This window comes from Lycium barbarum, chromosome 8 (genome assembly GCF_019175385.1).
Source record: "Lycium barbarum isolate Lr01 chromosome 8, ASM1917538v2, whole genome shotgun sequence".
Lineage (NCBI taxonomy): Eukaryota > Viridiplantae > Streptophyta > Magnoliopsida > Solanales > Solanaceae > Lycium > Lycium barbarum.
In genome coordinates, this window is record NC_083344.1 from 7,356,800 (window position 1) to 7,381,505 (window position 24,706).

A 24,706-nucleotide genomic window follows, 5' to 3' on the forward strand; every position below is an offset into this window, starting at 1 on the left:
ATCTCAAAGGAAACTTGATTACACGTATTGACCTTTCCTTTCACCAAATATACTCCAACCCCCTGCCTAAACCAAACCAAAATTGGTCCAACAAAAAACTTGTCTTATGCATTAGTAAGAAAAAAGATAGACTTGTATTTATTCTTTTTTGTGATTCTTTTATTAGTACTAAAAAAGGTCACTTGGGGTAAATATCTGAGTGGTCAAATAAAGCTGGTGAAAGGGTTGTCAATCATTGATCATCTCAGCTAACCAACTTTGTGATGAATGTCTCTTTAGAAAGCAAACAAGAAAAAACTTTTCTAAAGAGTTTTTGACAAGAACACGTTGCTCTTCGAAGTTAATTCACATGGATTAGTGCTGATCTATCAAGCCAAAATTGGTCCAACAAAAAACCTGTCATATACATTAGTGAAAAGAAAAATAGAAGAGCTAAAGTTGTTATCACTCCATCTAAAAAGGTAGTCCGCATGAACTATATAGTTTTATATAAGATTCGGGGAAGGGTAGCATCCCAAGGGTGAAATCTACGCAGCCTACGTTGACGCAAGTATCGGTGTTGACTACACGGCTCGAATTTGTTACCTTTACGTTACATGAAGATAATTTTACCGTTCCTTCAAAGTTCTCTTTTAAAATTAAAAAATTTGGGACGCAGTAAAGGGTCATGACTCATGAATACTCTGTATACAGTCTAACTAGTCATTGTAAGCCTCAATATTCTCCACATCTAACATTAGAATCAGTAAAGCTCAACTTCTCAAGGAGAAAAATTTACAGTAAGAAAACAAAGGAAGAGCAAAACTAATGCAGGAAGCATAACATAAACCAGGGTTAAAACTTAAGGGAGTCATTGATCAATGGCAGAACTAAGTAGTGTCAAGGGTTCGGTTGAACCTCCTTCGTCAGAAAATTACACTGTGCAAATAGAGTAAAAATGAACTTCTTTGGTTATATGTGAGATGTTGAATCCTCTCGACATGAATTTTTTTCCAAGTATAGTGGTAAAGAGGGTTCAGAATTGCTTTAGGTCATACGTTCAAATTACAACTGCCACATTCTAGAATATTATTTGAATCCCTTTATATAAATTTCTGGTTCTGCCACTAATTGATTTATCCACTTTAAGAAGTTAAATATGTTCATGACTCTTAACACAGAAAATTGTCAAAGCATTTAATTGGTTGCAGCCAAACAAATCATACAAACAAGAATCACGCGTAAAATTTGGCCAATGACAGACCTGATCAACTAAGTCGTTGTAGTATAGTGGTAAGTATTCCCGCCTGTCACGCGGGTGACCCGGGTTCGATCCCCGGCAACGGCGTTTTTTTTATATACCTTTTTTTAACCTGAATTTTTCATTTCTAAAATCAGAAATTAGCCTCCAGTTAAACGTTATTCCTAAACCTCATCAAAAAGATCCTTTTTTTTTTTTTTTTTCCGATCAAACATTTTTGGTTATTTCAATTTTGAGCCTATAAGTTAGGCCTTTTCGTCTTCATAAAATAATAACATTCAAATAAAATATTAATGTCTAATGGTTTAATAATTCGTCAATTCACAACAATCATCCAAATAACATGTTCATATCGAAATCATCCAAAGAAATATTTGTTTATAAACATTTGGCTTACTAATGGCTTATGGAAGCAATGCAACCATTATAAACGTTAAACGTTATTCCTAAACCTCATAAAAAAGATTCTTTTTTTTTTCCAGATCAATCGATTTGGTTATTTCAATTTTGAGCCTATAAGTTAGGCCTTTTCGTCTTCATAAAATAATAACATTCAAATAAAATATTAATGTCTAATTGGTTTAATAATTCATCAATTCACAACAATCATCCAAATAACTTGTTCCTATCGAAATCATCCAAAGAAATATTTGTTTATAAACATTTGGCTTAATAATGGCTTATGGAAGCAATGCAATCATTATAAACGTTAAACGTTATTTCTAAACCTCATAAAAAAGATCCTTTTTTTTTTCTTCAGATCAATCGATTTGTTTATTTCAATTTTGAGCCTATAAGTTAGGCCTTTTCGTCTTCATAAAATAATAACATTCAAATATTTAACAACTATTGAAGCACTTTCTCTTTTTAGTAAGTTCCAAAAATAGGATATTTTTTTATATTTAGTAATATTCTAATTTCAAACTTTTCATTCTATCCTTAATGACATGATTTATAGCCATAAATTTCTATGGCTTATTTTAGACCACAAATTTCAAAAAAAAAAAAATTCTTTTAAATTATGTGCCCAATCAAACTCCTTCACATAAATTAGGACGAAAAGAATAATATTTAACTATTATTTTATTTAGATACTAAATTTATTTATAGATATACATACATATTCAAATGGTAAGGAAACAAATAATTTTAATTATGTAGTTTTCATATTTAAAAATAATGTCCTAATAATCTATTATGCATTCATTCAAACATTTTAAAAACAAGAGGGCTTAAGTCTCCCTTCAAATTTCAGTGTTGTTTCCTTTAGACATTGACCCAGTCATCAGAACATGATGATAGGTGAGGAGTGACACACTGACATGTTTAATTAATGATCAATGAATAACTAATTATTGAAGTTGACACAAAAAGAAAAGGTACGCATGCTTTGTTTGCAATCACCACTAACCCCCTATCTCCAACAATTTTTTTTTTTTTAATTAGATGTTCGGTATATGTATTGCAGTTCCAATTAATTTAAATTTACGCCGCGTTAGGCACGTTTAAAAGGAAAGTGCTTCCTAGCAGAGATTTTTTTATATCTAAGGCTCGATCTTGAAACCTCTAATTAAGAATATAAGAGTACTACCGATCCAGCACAACCTTTATCGGTCACCTCCATCATCTTCACATCATTACCAATCCACGCCAACTGCTTTGTTCTACAATCAAGTATGTTTCAGACCATGTTCTTGGAAACGAAGATCCACTCCTTAGCTTGAGAACTAGAATTATTAGAGAAGGTTTTCTACTTTTTAAGTATTTTCTACTCCTCAGCTTGGAAGACTACAGGCAGGGCAGGTCTGGAGAGGTTGACTCGGTTATTTAATGTCATTTTTAAGACGGCTAAGATGTCCGAAGAATGGTGATGCAGTACAATGATTCCATTATATAAGAACAAGGGCGACATCAAAGTTGCAACAACTACAGAAGGATCAAGCTGCTAAGCCACACTATGAAAGTGTGGGAAAGGGTGGTGGAGATGAGGGTGCGGAGAGACGTGTCTATTTCAGAGAACCAATTCGGATTCATACCGGGGCGCTCTACTACAGAAGCTATTCATCTTATACGGAGACTGGTGGAGCAGTATAGGGAGAGGAAGAGGGACTTACACATGGTGTTCATCGACCTAGAAAAGGCATACGACAAAGGGCCGAGAGAGGTTTTATGGAGATGCTTGGAGGCTAGAGGTGTACCTGTGGCGTACAGTAGGGCGATTAAGGACATGTATGATGGGGCCAAGACCAGGGTAAGGATTATGGGATGAGACTCGGAGCACTTCCCAGTTATGATGGGGTTGCACCAGGGATTAGCTCTTAGCCTTTTTTTATTTTCCTTGGTGATGGATGGATTGACGTGACAAATTCAAGGTAAGGTGCGCGAATGACGCAGTCCTGATTGAAGAGACTCGCAGTGGAGTTAACGCTAAGCTGGAGGTTCGGAGACAAACTCTAGAGTCTAAAGGGTTCAAGTTGAGTAGGACCAAGACAGAGTACTTGGAGTGCAAGTTCAGCGATATAGTGCATGAGGCTGACGTGGAAGTGAAGCTTGGCACCCAGATCATACAGAAGATAGATAGTTTCAAGTATCTTGGGTCTAATTTACAAGGAAATGGGGAGATTGATGATGATGTCACACACTATATTGGTGCAGGGTGGATGAAATGGAGGCTTGCCTCCGGAGTGTTGTGGGACAAGAAGGTGCCACCAAAACTCAAAGGCAAGTTCTACAAAGTGGTGGTTAGGTCGACTATGTTGTATGGGGCGGAGTGTTGGCAAGTCAAGAAGTCTCACGTTCAGAAGATGAAAGTGGCGGAAATGAGAATGTTGCGATGGATGTGTGGGAACACTAGGAGCGATAAGATTAGGAATGAAGTTATCCGAGACAAGGTAGGAGTAGCCTCGGTGGAGGATAAGATGCGGGAAGCCAGGTTGAGATCGTTTAGGCATGTGATGCGGAGAGACACAAATGCCCCAGTGCGGAGGTGCGAGAGGCTGACTATGGACGGTTTCAGAAGAGGTAGAGGTAGGCCGAAGAAGTATTGGAGAGAGGTGATTAGACAGGACATGGCGCATCGTCAGCTTACCGAGGACATGACCTTAGATAGGAGGGTATGGAGGACTCAGATCAAGGTAGAAGGCTAGTAGGTATTCTCGTTTATCCTTTCTTGCGAGTAGTTGCATTGATCTTTAGTTTCTTGTCCCTTGATTTCTGCGAGTATCTGTTTGCACAAAATGGTTCATCATGGCTTATTCACTTTCGTTGTTTTCATTTTCATAATTGTTTTGAATTGTTTACCCATATCTAACCTTTCCTATGGTTTTTCTTGAGCCTAGGGTCTTTCGGAAACAGTCTCCCTACCTAAGATAGAGGTAAGGTCTGCGTACAATCTACCCTCCCCAGACCCCACATTGTGAGACTCACTGGGTATGTTGTTGTTGTTGTATCTAGATATGTTCATTTAATTTAAACGCATTCTACCATAACCTTCAAACTTTGAAGATATAATTGATATACGTCGTTAACGTTATGGTGGATGAATGAGATTTTTTAATTTTTAACGAGGTTTCGAATTCGTGTTTCGGGAATGAAAAGAACTAATAGGGAGCGTTTTCTGATCCCCTTAAAGAGGCTCCACGCGACGTAAATTCAAATTAGTCAGATCAATAAGTTTCGAAAAATCATACAATTATTTTGAAAAAGGGCAACATTTGCACAAATGTATAGCTTTTTAGACCCATTGGCACCTATTTGGCCAGCAAATGGCTAGCCGGTGCCAAATTCTCAAAAAGAAATGTACATATATCATATGCTCTAAATTAAATACGCCACAACGTATTTGACCCTGAATGATATTTCTTTTGCCAATTTTTATTTGTATTCCTGTCTCTTACACCTTCTAAATAATTGTAACTCTCATCACTCCTCTTTATAATTAATATATACCGCATTGTTTCAAATAAGATACCTTTCGATGTTCTCTAATCTATGTGCATAATTAAAGATATTAATTAGTATAATAAATATATAGATCGATCTCCAATAATATGAGATCCCGTCGAATCTACTTTGGAAACTCATGATGATGAAATACTAGTAGTATGGATGATTATAGGTGAATGATTGTCATGAGAGATCTTACAAGAATTGAATAGTCATGCACTCATGCTAATTAGGAATACACTAATTAGACGGTAAATTCTAAATACTTACTTACATCAAGTGTTTTAATTCAACTTTATTTAAATTTTAATTAACTAAAAATTAAAATAATATATATATATATATATATATATATCACTTAATCATGATTAAATATAAACTTGTATATGAAATACACATCTTATTTACAACAACAACAACAACAACAACCCAGTGAAATCCCACAACGTGGGGTCTGGGGAGGGTAGAGTGTACGCAGACCTTACTCCTACCAAGGTAGGATGGCTGTTTCCGAGAGACCCTCGACTCAATAAAAACATAAAAAGAGGTCAGATACGGCTAAGAGATTCAAAGCGATATGGAAATGAAGTAACGCAAGCGACACAGATAACATAGAATAATCAAAGCACAGGAAATAACAGATAATAGCATAATAGCATAAATTAGAGCACAAGAAATTATACTACGATAATGCGACTATTAATAAGGCAGGGTAATGAGACTATCTACTAGCCTTCTACCCTAATATGGGTCCTCCAAACCCTCCTATCTAAGGTCATGTCCTCGGTAAGCTGTAACTGCGCCATGTCGTGTCTAATTACCTCTCCCCAATACTTCTTTGGCCTACCCCTACCTCGTCTGAAACCATCCATGGCCAACCTCTCACACCTCCGCACTGGGGCATCCGTGTCTCTCCTCTTCACATGCCCAAATCATCTCAATCTCGCTTCTCGCATCTTGTCTTCCACCGAGGCCACTCCCACCTTGTCCCGAATATCCTCATTCCTAATCCTGTCACTCCTGGTGTGGCCACACATCCATCTCAACATTCTCATCTCAGCAACTTTCATCTTTTGAACGTGAGAAACCTTAACTGGCCAACACTCCGCCCCATACAACATAGTCGGAAATACACATCTTATTTGGTTAGGTATAAATATCTTGTGCGGGTAAATTTAATTTTTTTATAAGAGGCTCACTTTGGTTCAGGTGGATCACCTAACTTCTAGTGGTCTGTTAGCGACTCACGCATAATTACTTTGTAATAACCCTGCATAAAACTAAAATTGTACTAGTAGTTGTACACTATTCAATACGTATGAACCGAAATTGTACTAGTAGTTGTACACTATTCTATACGTATGAACCAATTATAATTGATTTTTTTATACAAACATTTCCTTCCAGTATCATTTTACGCTTGATTTCATGTGAGAAAACATGATATAAGTAGGTTCTCACATGCCTAGATATATATTTTCATTGGCATTATATACCTGTGTGGACTATAGCCTAGATAGGTAAATCATGTAATTGCTTTTTTTCTTATGAATTTGGTGTACTTTTTAATAATAATATAACCTTTTTAAAAAATGTTAGTTTTTATTGAGTCGAGGGTCTCTCGGAAACAGCCATCCTACCTTGGTAGGAGTAAGGTCTGCGTACACTCTACCCTCCCCAGACCCCACGTTGTGGGATTTCACTGGGTTGTTGTTGTTGTTGTTGTTGTTAGTTTATTTTTTAAAAATTGATAATAATAAAAAATTTATGGGGCAATTTCTTCGAGTAAGTAGTAACTGTGCCACCCCAACTGAAGATCCTACTGCCACAAGGCTCAATGCTCGTCTCTGACTTCTCACAGTTTGTCTTCGAACAACTGACTCAAGGAACTAATGATTCAGGAACGATTGTCCGAACTTCCTACAATTAGGATATAGGCATAGATGACCCAATGCGACGTGGGTCATGACCTGCGTGTGTCTAACCCACGATAAGATTCAACTAACCGTAGAGGTGGATTTAAAAGTTGAAGTTTATGGGTTCTCAGCTATTCCAAATTAAAAAAAAAAATGATTATACGTGCCCAAGGGGAATCGAACCCTGATCAAGGAAGGCAGCAAAGCTTTAGCAAGTTTCATTACTACCACAGGACGAAGAACCCACTTCGTTAGTGGGTTTCCAACAGATATTAATGGATTTCTCGATATACAGGGTCTGCGCAAAAGTTACTGAGTTCCTGTGAACCCACACCTAACCGTAGATCCGCCCCGGACTAACCCCCCCCCCCCCCCCCCCCTAGCTGAGTAGCGGAGGATGAGGTTGAAAGTCCCAGACTTGAAACCATCTTCAACTATATGACGTACTATTAAAGTCCCAAAAAATTACAAATTATAGAGAATATTTTCTCTACAAAGATAGGGGTAAGGTATGCGTACATTTTATCTTTTCCAGACCTCATTTATGAAATTACACTAGATATGTTATTGTTAATAATCAAATATCCCTCAACTAATTAACACTATCACATCCTTGAATTGATCTAGAGATTAATTTTCATTACACGATTGAATTTCTAGCCAAATATAAGAAATGGAGGAAAAAGATCCGAACTTCATAGGGAAGAGAAACTCAAGAGAGGGAGCAAAAAGTAAGGAAACCATGTTCCTACACAAAATACATGACAGGCACTAAACATTCCCATTCTAGCTTAGCCCATGTTGTCAGTCTTTGCCAGCCTGCCTTTGTCAGTGCCAACCGACCTTGCACACATATTTTCCTTTGTCCACTTCCCAATTTTGTCAACTTCTACATTGAATTTTTATAACTATATGTTCGTCCAATTTAGCATAATACTCTCACAAATTTTATGTAACCTAATTTGATCGAATACGAAATTTAAAAATTTAAATAATAACTTTGGAATTTTTGTTTTAAGCTAAAGGTGTTAAATGTCAAAAATATTTTTTGAATTTTGTGGTCAGGGGCGACTTCATCCTTTTAAATGTGGGTACGACCGAATCCAATAGTTTTGACTTAAATTTTCTGTAAATTATATTAATAAACTCATTTTATATGTATAATAACATATTATGAACCTAGTAACCGAAAAAGATTATGGTCCAAATTTTATAAACAAAAAATTATGGCCATGCCTAGGGCTGGGCATAGATACCGAAAATCGAAAAACTGAACCGAACCGAAACTTCAACAAACCGAACCGAACGGAACTAGTTTGGTTCGGTGTTTGGTGTCCACCGTAAAAAAACCGAAACCGAAATAGCCGAACCGAAGTTTGATAAAACCGAACGCGCACCGAAATTTAATACATTACCAAAAAAAAATTAAAATAGTTCAGGCCCATTAAGTTTAAAGCATAAAAAAACCCAATTGTAATAAGTCCTCTTTTGCATTTGTATCCCTAATTTTCCACTTCAATTGAGAAAATTAAATATCCTTAACAAAGAAAGGTAACTAGGATGTGTCTTTAGGATTAATGTATGTCCTTTGTGTGTTTTCTTAATTATTCTTACGGTATGTATATAACACCTAGTAATCCTATATCATGATTATAATTTTCTGTTCTTGTATATCCTGTTTGTTTGATTTTGATTTCAATTTATCAGTTTTATGTGTTATTGCTTTTGAGAATATAAATTAGTGTCAATGGAATCGCTTCTAATATTATATAAAAAAAAACGAATTGAAAAAATCGAAACCGAACAGAACTTTAAAAAACCGAAACCGAAAGAACCGAACCAAACTAGTTTGGTTCGGTGTTCGGTGTCCACCTTCAAAAAAACCGAACCCGAAATAGCCAAATCGAAGTTTGATAAAACCGAACCGAAAAACCGAACGCCCACCTCTAATCATGCCTTTACTTTTGATCTCAAACATGTTATATAACTCCCGTAAGGAAGTGTCATTAAGTATAAAATGAGAATGTTAGAATTAAAAATTACATAATATAAAATGAATTTTTAAAATAGAATAAAAGGAAAGTAATGCGCATAAAATGAAGCACGAGGATAGCAATATTACCCTTTAAACATTTTAATTAAGTTTTTCAATATCATTGTATATAAGTTAAATATGTAAAAGAAAAAAAAAACCATCTAGTTAACAAGGAGAGAGAAAGAGTATAGGAGTCTTTAAGAGATGTTAAAATTCAAATTTTCTATCGGCGTGATTTGAATTTCAATTGTGTGCTTCTTAATCATGGATTGATCATTGATGTAATAGTTGATCTGCCGTACCTACTATCAATAAACTGAAATTACATAGGTAAGTGCAAGATTTTATAAATATACATTTACTGTAAGTATCACATTAATTACATATCACAAAGAAACAATATTAGTAGTCGAGACAATACTTACTTAAGCTTGACAGATTATACTAAATCAAATAATCTGATTATATAAATTAAAGTGAGAATACTACTTGACTATGTCAAACCGAAAACAGTTGGCATATACAACACATATCCTGTATTGCTGTTTGGTAGATGATAATTTTTCCTCTATTACAAAAAAAATGAGGTGAGATGTTAAATATCTTTTATTTTTAATTAGATATTAATCATACGATTCATAAAAATGAAGTCACCTTTAACATGGAGCATTTTAACATCAAAGTGAGATATTTCAACAAAATTCTAATCAGTTGCCCTAATAGAAATATTAAACATCGGATGGCCAAAAAAAAAAAAAAAGGTAAAATGTTTACTCCTTTTATTTCAATTTATATAACATTCTTTCCTTTAAGTCAGTTGAAAAAACAACAATATACACAATATAATTTCATAAGTAAAGTCTGGAGAGAGTGGTGTTCATGTAGCTTTATCTTTACTTTGTGAGGATAGAGAGGTTGTTTTCAATAAACCTCGGCTCAAATAAAGCATATAAAAAAATAGTACACAAAGAAAATACATAGTGAAAAAGGCATGTAGAAAATACAGGAGAAAAGAACCATAGCAACAATAATAAAATGATAACTGAAACAAAAAAACGACATTTACCTTTAAGCTTTTCGTTTTACTCTTAATAAAATAATTCATAGCCCTATGAATATCTATAACTTATTTTATTACGGTCAAATACCTTCGTATAAATGTATAAATTGGAACAGAGAAATACCAATTTTCTTATATAATTTAAAAATCCAAAAACTCCACGTAGGGTACAATTTGCCGCACTTTCACCCCACTAAAGAAAGAACCTGTTTGGATGAATTTATGCCTATAAGCTGCAAACAGCTTATAAGTTAAAAAAAAATAAGTTGGGTAGTCTAACTTATTTTTTTTTAGCTTATAAGCTGTTTTAGATAAGCTAAGCCAAATGGACCCAATTATTTTTTTAAGCTTACTTTAAGTACAAAATAACTTTAAGCTGGTCAGTCAAACAATCAGAAAAGCTAAAAACAGCTTATAAGTCAATTCAAACGGGCTCAAAATCTTATATATAGAAAAGTTTCAACAGCACACATAAGTCCACAACATTTTACCCACATTTCAAACACTCCCAATATTTTCCTTCATTGTTTCCTCCGTTTTCTCTCTTTTTAAGGTGAGGCATATCAATCAATTTCTACATACACATATTTAACCGTTTTGTGCCAGCATTTTTGCTCTGTGTGTGTGTGTTTTTCTTTTTCTTTTTCAGTTAGGGTTTGTTTTTTGTCTTATTTGATCAGATTGTTGTAGATCTAGCTGATTTTGCTCTGTTTTTGTAGGTTCTAATACTCCCTCCGTCCATTTTTACTTGTCCTGTATACTAAAAATAGATGTCCATTTTGTCAGTTTAGAAAATAAAGAGATAATTTACCGTTTCATACCTGTTTTACCCTTATTATTAATTATGGGTTTCGAAACGTTAAGTAATTGTTAGTGGCTACACAACTTTTGAAGTATGATTGATTTCGTTATTTAGATAATTTATAATAATTAGGGGTGATATAGTAAAATTGTCATTTTATTTATTGCTGCTGAATGGTGTGCCAAGTCAAACACGGACAAGTAAAAATGGACGGAGGGAGTAGGTTAATTTGAAATTCGTCATCGTTTGAGCTCTTAATGTAGTGATATTCTATTACTCGCTCAATCGCAATTTATGTGGCACCTTTTGAATTTCAAGAGTCAAACGAGTTCTTTTTTCCGCAATTTTTTTTGTGATTTATAGTACTTTTTATGTAGTTTCTAAATATGTTAATTATTTTTCAGAAACCTTAGAAGATTGTATGTCCGAATTTGCGGTCATAATAAAGAAGTTTCATTCTCGAAATCCAAACAGTGCCACATAAATTGGTACATAAGGAGTAGTTCTTACTGAAAATTTTACGTCTGATTTGATCGGACTTTTGCAGATCTTGATGATGTTGCTCTGTGTTTTTTGTAGGTTCTAATACAGAGAAGAGTCAAAGTGATGGGGAATAGAGTGGATCACGAGTACGATTACCTGTTTAAGATCGTGTTGATTGGTGATTCTGGAGTTGGGAAATCCAACATTTTGTCGCGGTTCACGCGAAATGAGTTCTGTTTGGAGTCAAAATCCACTATTGGTGTTGAGTTCGCCACCAGAACTCTTCAGGTTAGTACTAATTTAGACTTTGTTCTAAGTTTAATTTGAAATTCGTCATCGTTTGGACTCTTGATTTAGTGATATTGTAGTATTTCATACCATAAATTTATACTCCTTTTTTGGCACTATTCTATCTCTAGATTCAAGCTAAGTGAATGTGTTAAACAATATTTTAGAAATGTAATCTGTATCCCTTTTTGTATGTAGATAATTGAAAGTTAAAGTTCTTTTTGTGTAGTTTCTAGTTTCGGAAGATCCAAATTTTAAATTTTTAAGAATAAATATCTCTAGTCTTACCTCCATAAGTTAGTCAAATTGATTCTCGAGAAGTGTCAAAAGAATGGGGACTAATATGACGTTCTAGTATAATTTGAATTTTCTGATCGTTTGAACTTTTAATGTAGTTGTATCGTATTAGTTCATACCGATAATTTATACTCTTGTTGTGAACTGTCTGGTACTTTTCTGTTGCGAGATTCAAATTAAGTGAAGATTTTGAACAATATTTAGAAATGTAATATGTATCCTTTTTTGTATGAAAAGAATTGCAATTTAAAGTATTTTTCATGGAGTTTCTAGTTTTGGAAGACTCAAATTTTAAATTTTTAAGAATAAATTATAAATTTCTCTAGTCTTACCTCCATGATTAGTCAAATTGACTCTCGAGAAGTGTCAGAAAGAAAACAAAAGGGGACGGAGGGAGTACTACTATCATCTAGACCTTGTAAAATGATTAATGATTTGGATATGATTTTGACAAATTTGTGGTGGTTATGGATGAGAATCGTGTAGCGATTAGTGAAGCGAAAGAGCTGCTGTTTTTTGAGCATCTCTGGTATTTGAGTTGCGGATTAAATGGATGACTAGAATTTTAGGTGCATCAGTTGATGATTGCTTGTTTTAATCTGGTCTGATACTACTTCTGCTACATGATCAATTTGTTTTCTCCAAAGTTCTAAAGAGAAATCAATGACTCTAGCATAAACATCATGTAATGTGAATTAAAAAAACCTGTTTCTTTTTCTTTGCTAAATGATCAATTTGTACTTCAACTAATATGCTTTTAAAAAAATGTTGGTCCGCTCATGACCTGGGACTTCCGCCTTTAACTGTTATGCGTGGCCTAATCTGATAGTGATACATTTCTGTGCTGTCAAAGTGAAATGTTTCAATGGCAGGACTGGTTGTCTGTCTGTAATTCGAAGTTGAGTATTTATGGCCTGTTTGACCAAGCTTCTAAAATCTGCTTTTTCCCGAAAGTGCTTTTCAAAAAAGTACTTTTGGTGAGTAGCAGTTTGTGTTTGGCTAATCAATTTGAAAAACACTTTTGAGCAGCAATTAGTGTTTGGCCAAGTTTTTAAGAAGTGCTTCCAAGTGTACTTTCTCGAAAGTTTTTTCCAAAAAAAGTACTTTTGAGGAGAACCTACGTTTCCCAGCTTCTCAAAAACAGCTCCTGCTTCTACTCACACACTTTTACTTCTCCTAAAAGCTTGGCTAAGCACTTCATTTGAAGAACAAAAGCACTTCTGGCCTTGGAGAAGCTTGGCCAAACAGGCTATTATTGGTGCTTATCATGTCCTGTTGAGGAAAACCAAATACTATGAAATTGTCAACTTTAAAACTCCTATGCTGGATGAACCAGGCATTTGCTTTCCGCCAGCCACGAGATCCAATTCTGCATAGTATATATTGCCGTTTTGTTTGGGAGTAAATGTGAGGCTGAAATAGAGTTAGTATTCTGGTGGCTATGCTCATGGAGTAATTTATCTACTTGATGAATGAATACAGGTTGAGGGAAAGACTGTCAAGGCCCAAATATGGGACACTGCAGGCCAAGAACGGTACCGAGCCATTACAAGTGCTTATTACAGAGGAGCAGTTGGTGCACTCCTTGTTTATGACATAACAAAGGGACAAACATTCGACAATGTTCAAAGGTGGCTCCGAGAATTGAGAGACCATGCAGATTCTAACATTGTAATTATGATGGCTGGAAACAAGTCTGACCTTAACCACCTTAGAGCAGTCTCCGAGCAGGATGGTCAAACTTTAGCTGAGAAAGAAGGACTTTCATTTCTTGAGACATCGGCATTGGAAGCAGTTAATGTAGATAAGGCTTTTCAGACTATACTGACAGAGATATACCATATCATAAGCAAGAAAGCATTGGCTGCACAGGAAGCAGCTGCAAGTACTACACTTCCTGGTCAAGGTACAACCATCAACGTTAACGATACCTCTGAAAATGTGAAGAGAGGCTGCTGTTCTACCTGATTTTCATTTAATTCTTTGGTTTATTTTTTATTATTCGGGGCAAGAGATGTAGATTACTTTCTTGATTGTACCAAGAGAAAGAGCTTGTGAATGTTAAAATTGTCTAGTGATTTAGGAGGATCTATTCTTCATGTGGTGTACTGTTTCAACTATTTCTTTTAGAAAATGACCAATACTGGTAATGTTTGAAAGAAGAGATTAGCCATCTAATATCTTCCAGGGTACTTGGTATACAGAGGTATTCAATTAATTTCTAGCATTCTTTTTTTTTTTAAATATGAAGAAACATAGTTTTATTGATAAAGAATGCGAGTACAATTCTGTTTATTCTCTTAATTCTTCTCTCTTGATTTTTCTCCGTAATTCGAGAGCCTTTAGTAGCATATTTCTCGAATGTAGGATGGCCTCCTTGTGATGTATTTGATCTTCAAGAACACTGGACATTTTGATAAAGGCAGTATTTGATGCCTTGATTTCTTGTAAAAACCATGAGTTTATGGGATATTCGAGATTTGATCTCTTTAAGAATACCCATGAGTTTATGGAATATCCGAGATAATTTCGAGCACTCTCATTTGTACTATTTTGACTTATCTGGTTTTCTGTTGAATTCAATTCAATATAAGGTATGCACAATTGAGAAGATACTGATGTAAAGTTCTCCTGTACAGAACTTAAATTCTTATTGCTCCCTTCTCATAATATTTCTGGCTCTTCATATTTTTTCTTTTTCTTTTCGGTGTAGCAAATGCCTCCTTGGTGAATTTGGTTATGTCTAAGTCCTCCCGAGGTGTTTATTAAAATTTTGAACTGCTGAAATTTTCGAAAGTTTGGTATTTTTTACAAAGAAGTTACCATAGAGTACATTTCTGAGACTAGGAATTAATGTGCTTTACTTTTTATTGGGAAAAATATGTAAGATCCCCTCAAAAGTAGTCAGCTTTTGCTCATTACGATCTTTCACTACGTGTGTAACACCCCTTACATTTAACCTAAGCTTTGATCATGATTCTAAACTTAAAAAATCAGATAAATAATGTGGGAATTTAAAATTTCCTCTTCAGTTGTAAGATGGTGGTTTATGCCCATGAACATTGACCGTATTTCAATATACGGCCTGTATTTCAAGTCGTCAACTGGTACCAAAGATTTCTGAGCATTCTGGAATTTGGCATCTGGAGGTTACATTGTTAAATACGGACCGTATTTCAAAACGTATTTGAAATTTGGGAAAACTTCATTGATGAAAGTTGTAGAGCTTTGAAATACCTTTCCAACGGTATATTATGGGGGTCAAACGGACATTTGTGCAAAGAGTTATGGCCATTTTACTGAAGAGACGCAATGCAGTCCACACAAAATACGGACCGTATTTCAAAATACGGCCCGTCTTTCAAAATACGGCCAGTATTTTACTGGGCGTAAAATTTAATTTTCCAGAACAGTATATATTCGTCCATATCAGTTCAAATCATTATTTTTCATTCCTTCAAGCCCTAGAACGACCTCCTATCATTTTCCATCATCAAGAACACCAAGGTAAGCCTACTCTAATCATTCCAAGTCAATTCTAATACATATCCTTGTAATCTAAATAAGAAATCATCATTCATAACCTAGGGTTTTCAAGAAAACCCATCTCAAGGTTCAAGATTCAAGATTTTGGAAATCTTCTTCAAAGTTCAAGTCTTTAATTCAAATTTTGGAGCATTACCAGGTATGTAGAGTTGCTATCTACATGTGGGAACATCATTGTTCTTCTCCACGCCTCTTAATCCATAAAGTATGAATCTTTACGAAAACTAGGGTTTCTACACCATGCTCATAACAACCCTAGGTCCATGTCCATGAATATATTATGTATAAATTGCTATTATTCTATCATTGTGTTCTTAATAACTCCATATCATTATGGAGAATCCGTCCGTAATCCATGAACACCCATATCTCGTATTCCATGGGTTCTTGCATGCATGTTTTTAAATAAAAATGCTTATTTCATGAATATCCTACATGTCTACAAGTTTTCATGCAATTGTATTATTTAATTATCTTCATGTCGTGATTCAAGATACATACATGCTAAATACAAGTTATTTCATGAAACCATGTTTACAAGTTGTTTCGTGAAATCATGATTACAAGTTATTTCACGAAAGTCACGGGCTTCTTAGCCAACTATATCATGTTCATGTTTTTTAGAGTTGCACAAGTTATCGAGAAGGCTCAGATAGCCTAAAACTATGTAGCCACCGTAGGACAAGGATCGCTTCGCCAGTTAGGACGATTCCTTAATTTTACATTGAATAGATCCATCAGGCACGTTATTACCTTATACCCTGGCAAGGTATAGGGGCTCTGCTGGTCTGGCGAGGTACCAAACTCCACATACCCACGTGGTGATATCATATTGTCGGTTTATGAAATGCTCTCCCTACTTACCATGTTTTACTCATGTTATATATGTATTCATGCTCACGTTTATGTACAGAGTTTCAGTTTCAGTTCTTATCATGTTATTTCATTCAGTTGCTTTACATACCAGTACATTCAATGTGCTGACGTCCCCTTTTATTGCCCGGGAGTCTGCATGTACTGATTTACAGGACGACGCATCTGCTCAGTAGGACAACATTCGTATCCGTTTATTGGTGAGCCTCATCTCATTCGGGGTTTAGTCAACTCTTTATTTTATGATTAGCTATACATCTAAGGTATGCTGGGGGCCTTGTCCCAGCGAGTATGTTTTTCATGTTTAGACTTATGTTAGAGGTTTCATAGACTAGACAAGTCAGTTATGTCATGTCACACTTTCGGAGTCGTATAGCCATTTTGGCTCATTCATGTTATTTCCGCACTCATGTTTAAACAAGTATTTTGATTAAGTATTGTGACTTATTGCATTTTATAAAGGCTCATCATGCATTTACATTATATTTCGCTCATGTTATGCCTCATGATGATTCAGCAAGCCATGTAGTTCGCTCGGTCACATGCAGTAAGGCACCGAGTGTCGTGTTACACCCAGGCCATGGTTCGGGGCGTGACAATGTGTGGGTTCTATTATCCCCTAGAACTACATGTAAGTGGTATTATTATCCCCTCGATCCCCCGCTAACCCCAGTTTTATGAGGAAGATGATTGTCATACACTATTTCTTTTGGTTTTGATAAACGTGGTAACCGGGGACCCCCTCCCCGATATTCAGGTCGTAATGGGCAGAATAGATTACGTTCTTTCTTGATCTAAACTACAAAAATGGGGCAGTATGAAAAGATAAAACATGGAACCTAATAGAAGTTCCTACTAGTAGTTGTACAAAAACAATCCGCAAGGTGACTCAGTTGGTTGAGCATGGGACTTTCATAATGGAGGTCTCAGTTCGAAACCCCCTGTCTGCGACAACATGTGATTTGCCTTCTGAGTCGAGCTCATCGCACGGGGATTGCCTAGTGCGGGTTATCTCTCCTGTGTGGTTTGTGAGCTATTGCATAGGAACTGGATTTACCGCACACCTTCGGGTAGCGGCTACGGGTTCCCATGTCATAAAAAAAAAAGTAGTTGTACCAAAAAAAAATTAAAAAGAAATCAAGCGATTGTGTGATTGGAGGAATTTTATGTATTTTCCTTTTGTACAAGTTGCTAATATAATAATGCACTAAAAGGACAACAAATCTGGAAATAACGTATTACTCCAGACTCAAAAGACTTTCTGTAAGAAAAGACTTTGAGGTAAACACATAACCAAATCCACTAGTTAACAATGTTAGAATTAGCAATCATTCCTATTTCACCTTTTTTCTGTTTTGTCTTTGATGTAATGAAAGGCACTCTTCACACTTTAATAATTTGATTCCTGTGGTTGTTTTCATCATTTTAATTTTCTTTTGTCGTTTTGACTTGCAAATATTATATTATAGTACTAAAAATGGGATATCCCTTTCTGCAAGTGGGTTGCATGACGAAGTCATGTCACGTGGGTCGGCAAACATCTTGGTTAAAGTTAGCCTCTCAAAGTCTCCTGTGGCATTATTTGTTTGGGTGCTGCTATATAGCAAAACCCATTTTGTCAAAATTGTCAAAAATGGGGATAGGGCCACGTAAAATGACCAGAATGCACCTACTCCACAAGGATCCAAAACAGTCAACTTCTCTCCATATTTTCCCTCCAATATTGACAATATTTAAATGAGATACATACACCTACACTTATACATACACCTATATATTCTACATGATTATACGGTGGGCTAACCTACATAATATACATAGCTTTTTTTTTCTTTCATTATACTGTGAGCCAACCTAAATAATACATTAAGCCTTAATTTTTTTTCTTTCATTATACGGTGGGTCAATCTAAACAATATACTAAGCCTTAATTTTTTGTTCTTTCATTATACGGTGAGCCAATCTAAACAATATACAAAGCCTTAATCCTTTTTCCCTTTTTTTTTCTTGTTAGAGATATTTACCCACTAAACCTGTTTGTAAGAATTATATAAAAGAATAACATATCCTTTTAAAAGTAACAAATATAGTACATTTTATAACAAATATAGCACTCGGAAAAGAAAAAAAATTATAGATGTAATAATAAACTCCGATTAGAGCTAAACCTCTCCATTAATTAGTGAAATCTATTTTCATTAATACAATTTTACTCATTTACTCTTTTCTCTCACTTCCACAATGATCTCTCTCCCCCCTTAATTTTATGATATTTTTTCTTCAAACTCTATTTTATGCGGACAGTTTTCTTAAAAGAAACATTTAGTATATTTCAAATATATTATTTTGTAACTGTTTTATATTATGTTAATATTTCATCAATATATTATCTATATTAAGTTCATACATTTATTATTCAAAATATATGAATTGTATATATACAATATTTTATACAATTTTAATATTCATCAATAATATACTTTTAACATTTATCAAAAGAGAAAAATGCTATAACAATTAGAGTTTAATTTTTAATAGAAGTCCACACATACAATGTTATTTTTGGGTGGTTATTTAAATAAATAATCAATAATGTCTAAGACCAGATTTTGAGAAATTAACGACGATTATTTAGGAAAAAAAACTCCATCCATTATATGCAGAAATTGAGAGATATTGAGAAATTGAGATTGCGAATTTCTGTGTATTTCATTGAAAGAGAAGAGCACATGTGCTTAGAAATAAACGAATAATATTTAATCCTATAAAAAGATTGTCTGAATTCTATTTGCTAGCTTATAACTAATTTTATGAGAGTGCAACAAATCTATATTTTGCATTGAATTTCCTATTAAACATTGAAAAAGTGATTTATTTTACCATTTTTCTCTATTAAAAAAGGCAGTTAAATAAATTTTCGTTTCAGGAATTGACCAAAGCTATTGCAGGAAAATTGGTCAAGGTCCGCGTTTAGAACCCTTAGGTCCCGAGCACAACTCTAGGTGCGCGCACATACGTGAATTTTTTTTTGTTTTTTATTTTTTATTTTTTTGTTTCACTTAGATGATCGGCAAACTTAAACAAATCAAGTGTCAATGTACTTTATACAATTTTGTCCAAATTCTGTATCCTAGCCTATAATTAATTGCATTCCCTTAATTAACAACAGTGAGTTGTCCTTGTTGATCAAGTATACTTGATGCTATGTTGGGAAATTTTTTACATTGGGTTGCATTTCTCCTCTTCTATTGAAAATATGGGTTGTAGTTTTTTTGGGCCCAACATCTCTGAGCAACCAATTTTATGTTCACAACAAACAGCCCAAAGTTAGGAAGTAGTGTCTTATAACTTGTATTCCAAATATTCCTTTAGTCCCAGTAACATGCGACTATTTAATTAAGATATTTTTTTTAAGAAAATAGCACAAAATGTGAAATGAAATATGACATTTTACTAAAATATTCAGCCAAAAAAAGTAATAAGATCGCATTAAAAAAATGATTATAATAAAAAAGTATTAAGTCATTGAAAATGATCATAATCTAAAAAGTACTAAATCATGCTTAAATAAGTACACCAATATAAAACGAAAGAATAAATATCCAATATTATTGTCATTCCTAGTGTTAGAATTAGGGTTGCATTTCTATGGGTTGTGGTTATTTGGGCTCAACTTCTCTGAGCAGCCTATCTTTATGTTCACAACAAACAGCCCAAAGTTAGGAAGTAGTATCATATAACCTGTACTCCAAATATTCCTTTAGTCCTAGTAACATACGACTATTTAATTAAGATTTTTTAAGAAAATAACACAAAATGTGAAATGAAAGATGACATTGTACTAAAATATTCAACCAAAAAAAATAATAAGATCGCATAAAAAAATGATCATAATAAAAAAGTATTAAGTCATGGAAATGATCATAATCCAAGTCATGACTAAATATTAAAGATAAAAGTAACTAAAGCTATCTAAAGTAATATAAAATGAAAGAATAGATATCCACTATTATTGTCATTCTCAGTGTTTGAATTAAAATTATTTTGTTAGCATTAATATTGATTAGATTTTTGTAAGGTTTTATTTGAGTTACTAATATCTATGGGCAATATATAAAACCTTTTGGACCATTCAAAATTATAATTTCAAGCTTTAAATAATATATTAAAAGATAAAAAAAAAAAACTATGAAAAAGTGTAAGAAGTATTTATAAATTACATTATCAATAAATATTTATATGTCTAAAATATCTTTAAAAAGTTATATATGTAGTGTCGGGTTAGTTTGATTCGGTTTGACTTTTTATTTTTTTAGTCAAAACCAAACCGAACCAATAGTGGTCGGGTTTTTATATATATATTTCCCCATTAACACCGGCTTCAGCAGCCTGTCTTAGGAGTGCTTCACCACTTTGGAGATCTATGTGGAAAAATCTATAAAATCCCAAACATAGCGTAGCCTCGGCAAAACCTCTTTGATGCAACCACTGTAAAAATCCAACAGCACCCATATCTTGAACTTGTGATAATTTGAAACAGAGATAATGCAAACCTAGGCTCTTTTCGAAGACTCGGGAAAATATCATCTCCCTGAATGGCTTGCACCTGCAGTTGGGTTATTTCATACATTATAAAATTAATATGTGTAATTTAAATGCATAATTTCGTATGTCAGACTTACACTAGAGATGTAGATGATACATCCCTTCTTGATTCACCTTTATCCACTGCCTTAAGAAGTATGATTTCTATAAGTTCCTCCGAAAGAGTTGAGAAATAATTTCTCACCATGGTGCGGTGATTTATGTTGAACTTTCTCCTATGCAACAAACAGTGAGTTTGCTTTATTTTATAGGGAAAATGAGAAAGTTGAATTAGTTGTGTATTTAATGTTCATGCATTGAAGGGTCACCTCGTTCGAATCAAGATTTAAATTAAAGTTCGGATGATTACACATCAGCCATTTAATGCTACACACTAATTTAGTGAAATCATATATTATTTCTTAACTTACCACAGTAATTATTTAAGCCATAGGAAATTTTTTAACGAACATTAACGTCGGATGTGATAAAACCCAGCACAAATCATGAAAAATATTGAATATCTTGAATTAATTCCAATTTGATTATGAGAATGCTACAAACCAATATTTGGCGTCGAATTTCCTATTAAATTTTGAAAAGTTATTTATTTAACCATTTTTCTCTATTCAAATGATAAAATAAAAGATATCTTGTTCCAGCAAATGCAGAATGCTATTGCAGCGAAGTTGGTTGGAGTCTTCCTTTAGAACCGCAGGTACCGAGTTCGAGTCTGGGTGTGTGTGTTTGTTTAAAAATCCTTTTATTCTTTTCCCACTTAGATCATCAAAGTATGGTTAAATGCATTTCCGTTCCATTGAGTGTCGGATGCTATTGCAGCACAATTGGTTAAGGTCCGAGTTTAGAACCCTTAGGTGTCGAGTTCGAGTCCTGCCTTGTGCATTTCGGCTAAAAACATTTTTTTTAATTTTGTCTTTCACTTAGATTATCGCCAAACTTAAATAAACCAAGTACCAAATTAATTTATCTTTTGAACACGATGACTCACCTATTTTTGCTATTTGATTGAGAAAAGACTCAGTCTGAGAACGAAATGCTACATTAGATCTAAACTTGCTAACTGTCACTCAATTCTATTTAATATTTAACTAATTGAAGTAAATCATGTTAAAAACACTATTTTCGTTTAAATTGATAGAATTAAATCTAAACTTACTAATTGCTACTCAATTCTATCCAATTAATTAGCTACATTGAGACATTCAATGTCTAATTTAAAATCAACCACAGTGTGGACTACTTGTATATGTAGCATTGCATTTGGATTTGAGGATTTAGCTTCGAATGTAGTTAGTGAGAAGCTTACAAAAATAAAAATAAAAAAGGAAAAAAAGAGTAGTTAGTGAGAAGCTAAGTTTGGTTTTTGCAAGTCTGTGACTGTCTGAATAGACTAATCGACGATGAGGGACATACCAATTTACAGAGCCATTTTTCATTAATGTTAAAGTTGACACGTGTGGTTGCCTTTAGAAAGTCGGGTAAAAGAAATGGAATGCCGCTTGGATCCAAATACTTAAGTTATCTCAGGGGGTCTTAAACCTGCGATGTCATGAGCTACAAGATGCCTCTTCAAAGATTAAAATGCAAACAAAGATTCTTTACTTTTGAATGTCATCCCTTCAATAGGACCTCGTAAAAATTCTTCACCAGTGAAGGTCTGATCATCCGTTCCATTTTCATCCTCTTTTACCCCATGATCCTCATATTCTTCTTGATCCGACCCTTGATCAGACATATTTGAATTTTCATCTCCTTCCTCCCCTTGGTCTGGCATGTTCATCTCTTCATCTCCTTCCGCTGGAGCCAGCATGTTCATCTTTTCATCTCCTTCCGCTGGACCCAACATGTTTAGCTCTTTATCTCCTCCCGCTAGAGCCAACACGTCTGGCTCTTCATCTCCTTCCGCTAGAGCCAACATGTTTAGCTCCTCATCTTCGCTGTCTACATATGAGTCTGCACCACCATTGAAACTGCCGTCTGAATCCTCATCGTCTCCACCACCATTAGAGAGAAATCTATCATTCTCGTCAATCCCTCAAACATTATTCAAGGTTTTGATGACTCGGTTTGGAGCCATTTTAGTGAGGTGAAAAGAGGCAGCCGTTGAAAGAAAACAATGGAATGGGGCTTTGTGTATTATTTATCACACATTTACAGAGTGCTGCAAATTGGAATATTATAAGTATTATATTTTAGTGGAGAAATTTTATTCTGTGAGTCACATGACCATCACTAATAACATGAGGTATCTTTTTACTTGACAAGTGGACACTTACTTGTTTCAAAGCATAAAACAAGGTAACTAAGATATTACTATCTTTTCCCTTGATTAAACAACTTCCCAGCTAGAATTAAATAGAAAAGAAATTTAAAAAAACTACAAGTATCTCCCTAATAAGCTTTTAGAGACTCGTAACAACGTATTGATCTTTTCATATTATTTTCTCACTTTATAATATGTAGATAACCAATCTCTATTGCAGGTAGTAATTAATGGTGCTAGAGTTGTTGATAGTGAACAAGATGAGACCATGATGGAAAGTGAAGAAGACGGATGTAAAGAGTTAGGAACTTAGGATTCATCGTGCAAAATCCAAAAGTTCATAATAGGGGTGTACAAAGGAAACCGACAAACTGCAACCAACCGATAATTCGAACCAAACATTGAAAAAAAAAACCGATTAATGGTTTGGTTTGGTTTCAAAAAGAAAAACCCGACCACTATTGGTTCGGTTTGGTTTTGACTAAAAAAATAAAAAGTCAAACCGAATCAAACCAACCCGACACTACATATATAACTTTTTAAAGATATTTTAGACATATAAATATTTATTGATAATGTAATTTATAAATATTTCTTACACTTTTTCATAGTTTTTTTTATCTTTTAACATATTATTTAAAGCTTGAAATTATAATTTTGAATGGTCCAAAAAGTTTTATATATTGCCCATAGATATTAGTAACTCAAATAAAACCTTACAAAAATCCAATCAATATTAATGGTAACAAAAGAATTTTAATTCAAACACTAGGAATAACAATAATATTAGATATATATTCTTTCGTTTTATATTGCTTTAGATAGCTTTATTTACTTGTATCTTTAATATTTAGTCATGACTTAGATTATGATCATTTCCATGACTTAATACTTTTTTATTATGATAATTTTTTATGCGATCTTATTATTTTTTTTGGTTGAATATTTTAGTACAATGTCATCTTTCATTTCATATTTTGTGTTATTTTCTTAAAAAATCTTAATTAAATAGTCGTATGTTACTAGGACTAAAGGAATATTTGGTGTACAAGAAAATTTTTCAAGAAAAATAAAAACACTTGGACTGCCGGTGGGTTTCAAAGCTTCTTGTAAACAAGGTGTTATTTTTCTTGTAAATAAGCTTGGACTGTCAGTGGGTTTCGAAGAGGATATATTATTAGCAAATGTATAACGTGACATCTTAATATAATAAAATGAGTATTATGTTTATTGTAATGTTTTGCCATTCTGTAATTACATTTTATTTTCGCGTAGTATCTATTTGAGGGGTGTGCATTTATTGGTGCCATTTTATGTGCAATTTTAGGTATCTGGCAATCTAGCTTATAAGCT

The 24,706-nt window shown here is 34.0% G+C and overlaps 1 protein-coding gene and 1 non-coding gene across 3 annotated transcripts; both read left to right on the forward strand.

Moving 5' to 3' along the window:
• Positions 1-1,255: 1,255 nt before the first annotated feature.
• On the forward strand, positions 1,256-1,327 carry TRNAD-GUC (transfer RNA aspartic acid (anticodon GUC)). The gene has a single exon. It is a non-coding gene; the product is annotated as a tRNA-Asp (tRNA).
• Positions 1,328-10,595: 9,268 nt separating this feature from the next.
• LOC132605839 (ras-related protein Rab2BV) lies at positions 10,596-14,244 on the forward strand. 2 transcript variants are annotated; one of them, XM_060319094.1, is made up of 4 exons: positions 10,653-10,749; positions 11,403-11,486; positions 11,578-11,769; positions 13,549-14,244. In XM_060319094.1, exons 3-4 carry the CDS (start codon positions 11,605-11,607, stop codon positions 14,032-14,034), a joined length of 651 nt encoding a protein of 216 aa, XP_060175077.1. In that variant the 5' UTR covers positions 10,653-10,749; positions 11,403-11,486; positions 11,578-11,604; the 3' UTR covers positions 14,035-14,244. The 2 variants fall into 2 exon arrangements, with proteins under 2 accessions (XP_060175076.1, XP_060175077.1); XM_060319093.1 differs by lacking the exon at positions 11,403-11,486 and having other exon boundaries at positions 10,596-10,749.
• The last annotated feature ends 10,462 nt before the right edge of the window (positions 14,245-24,706 follow it).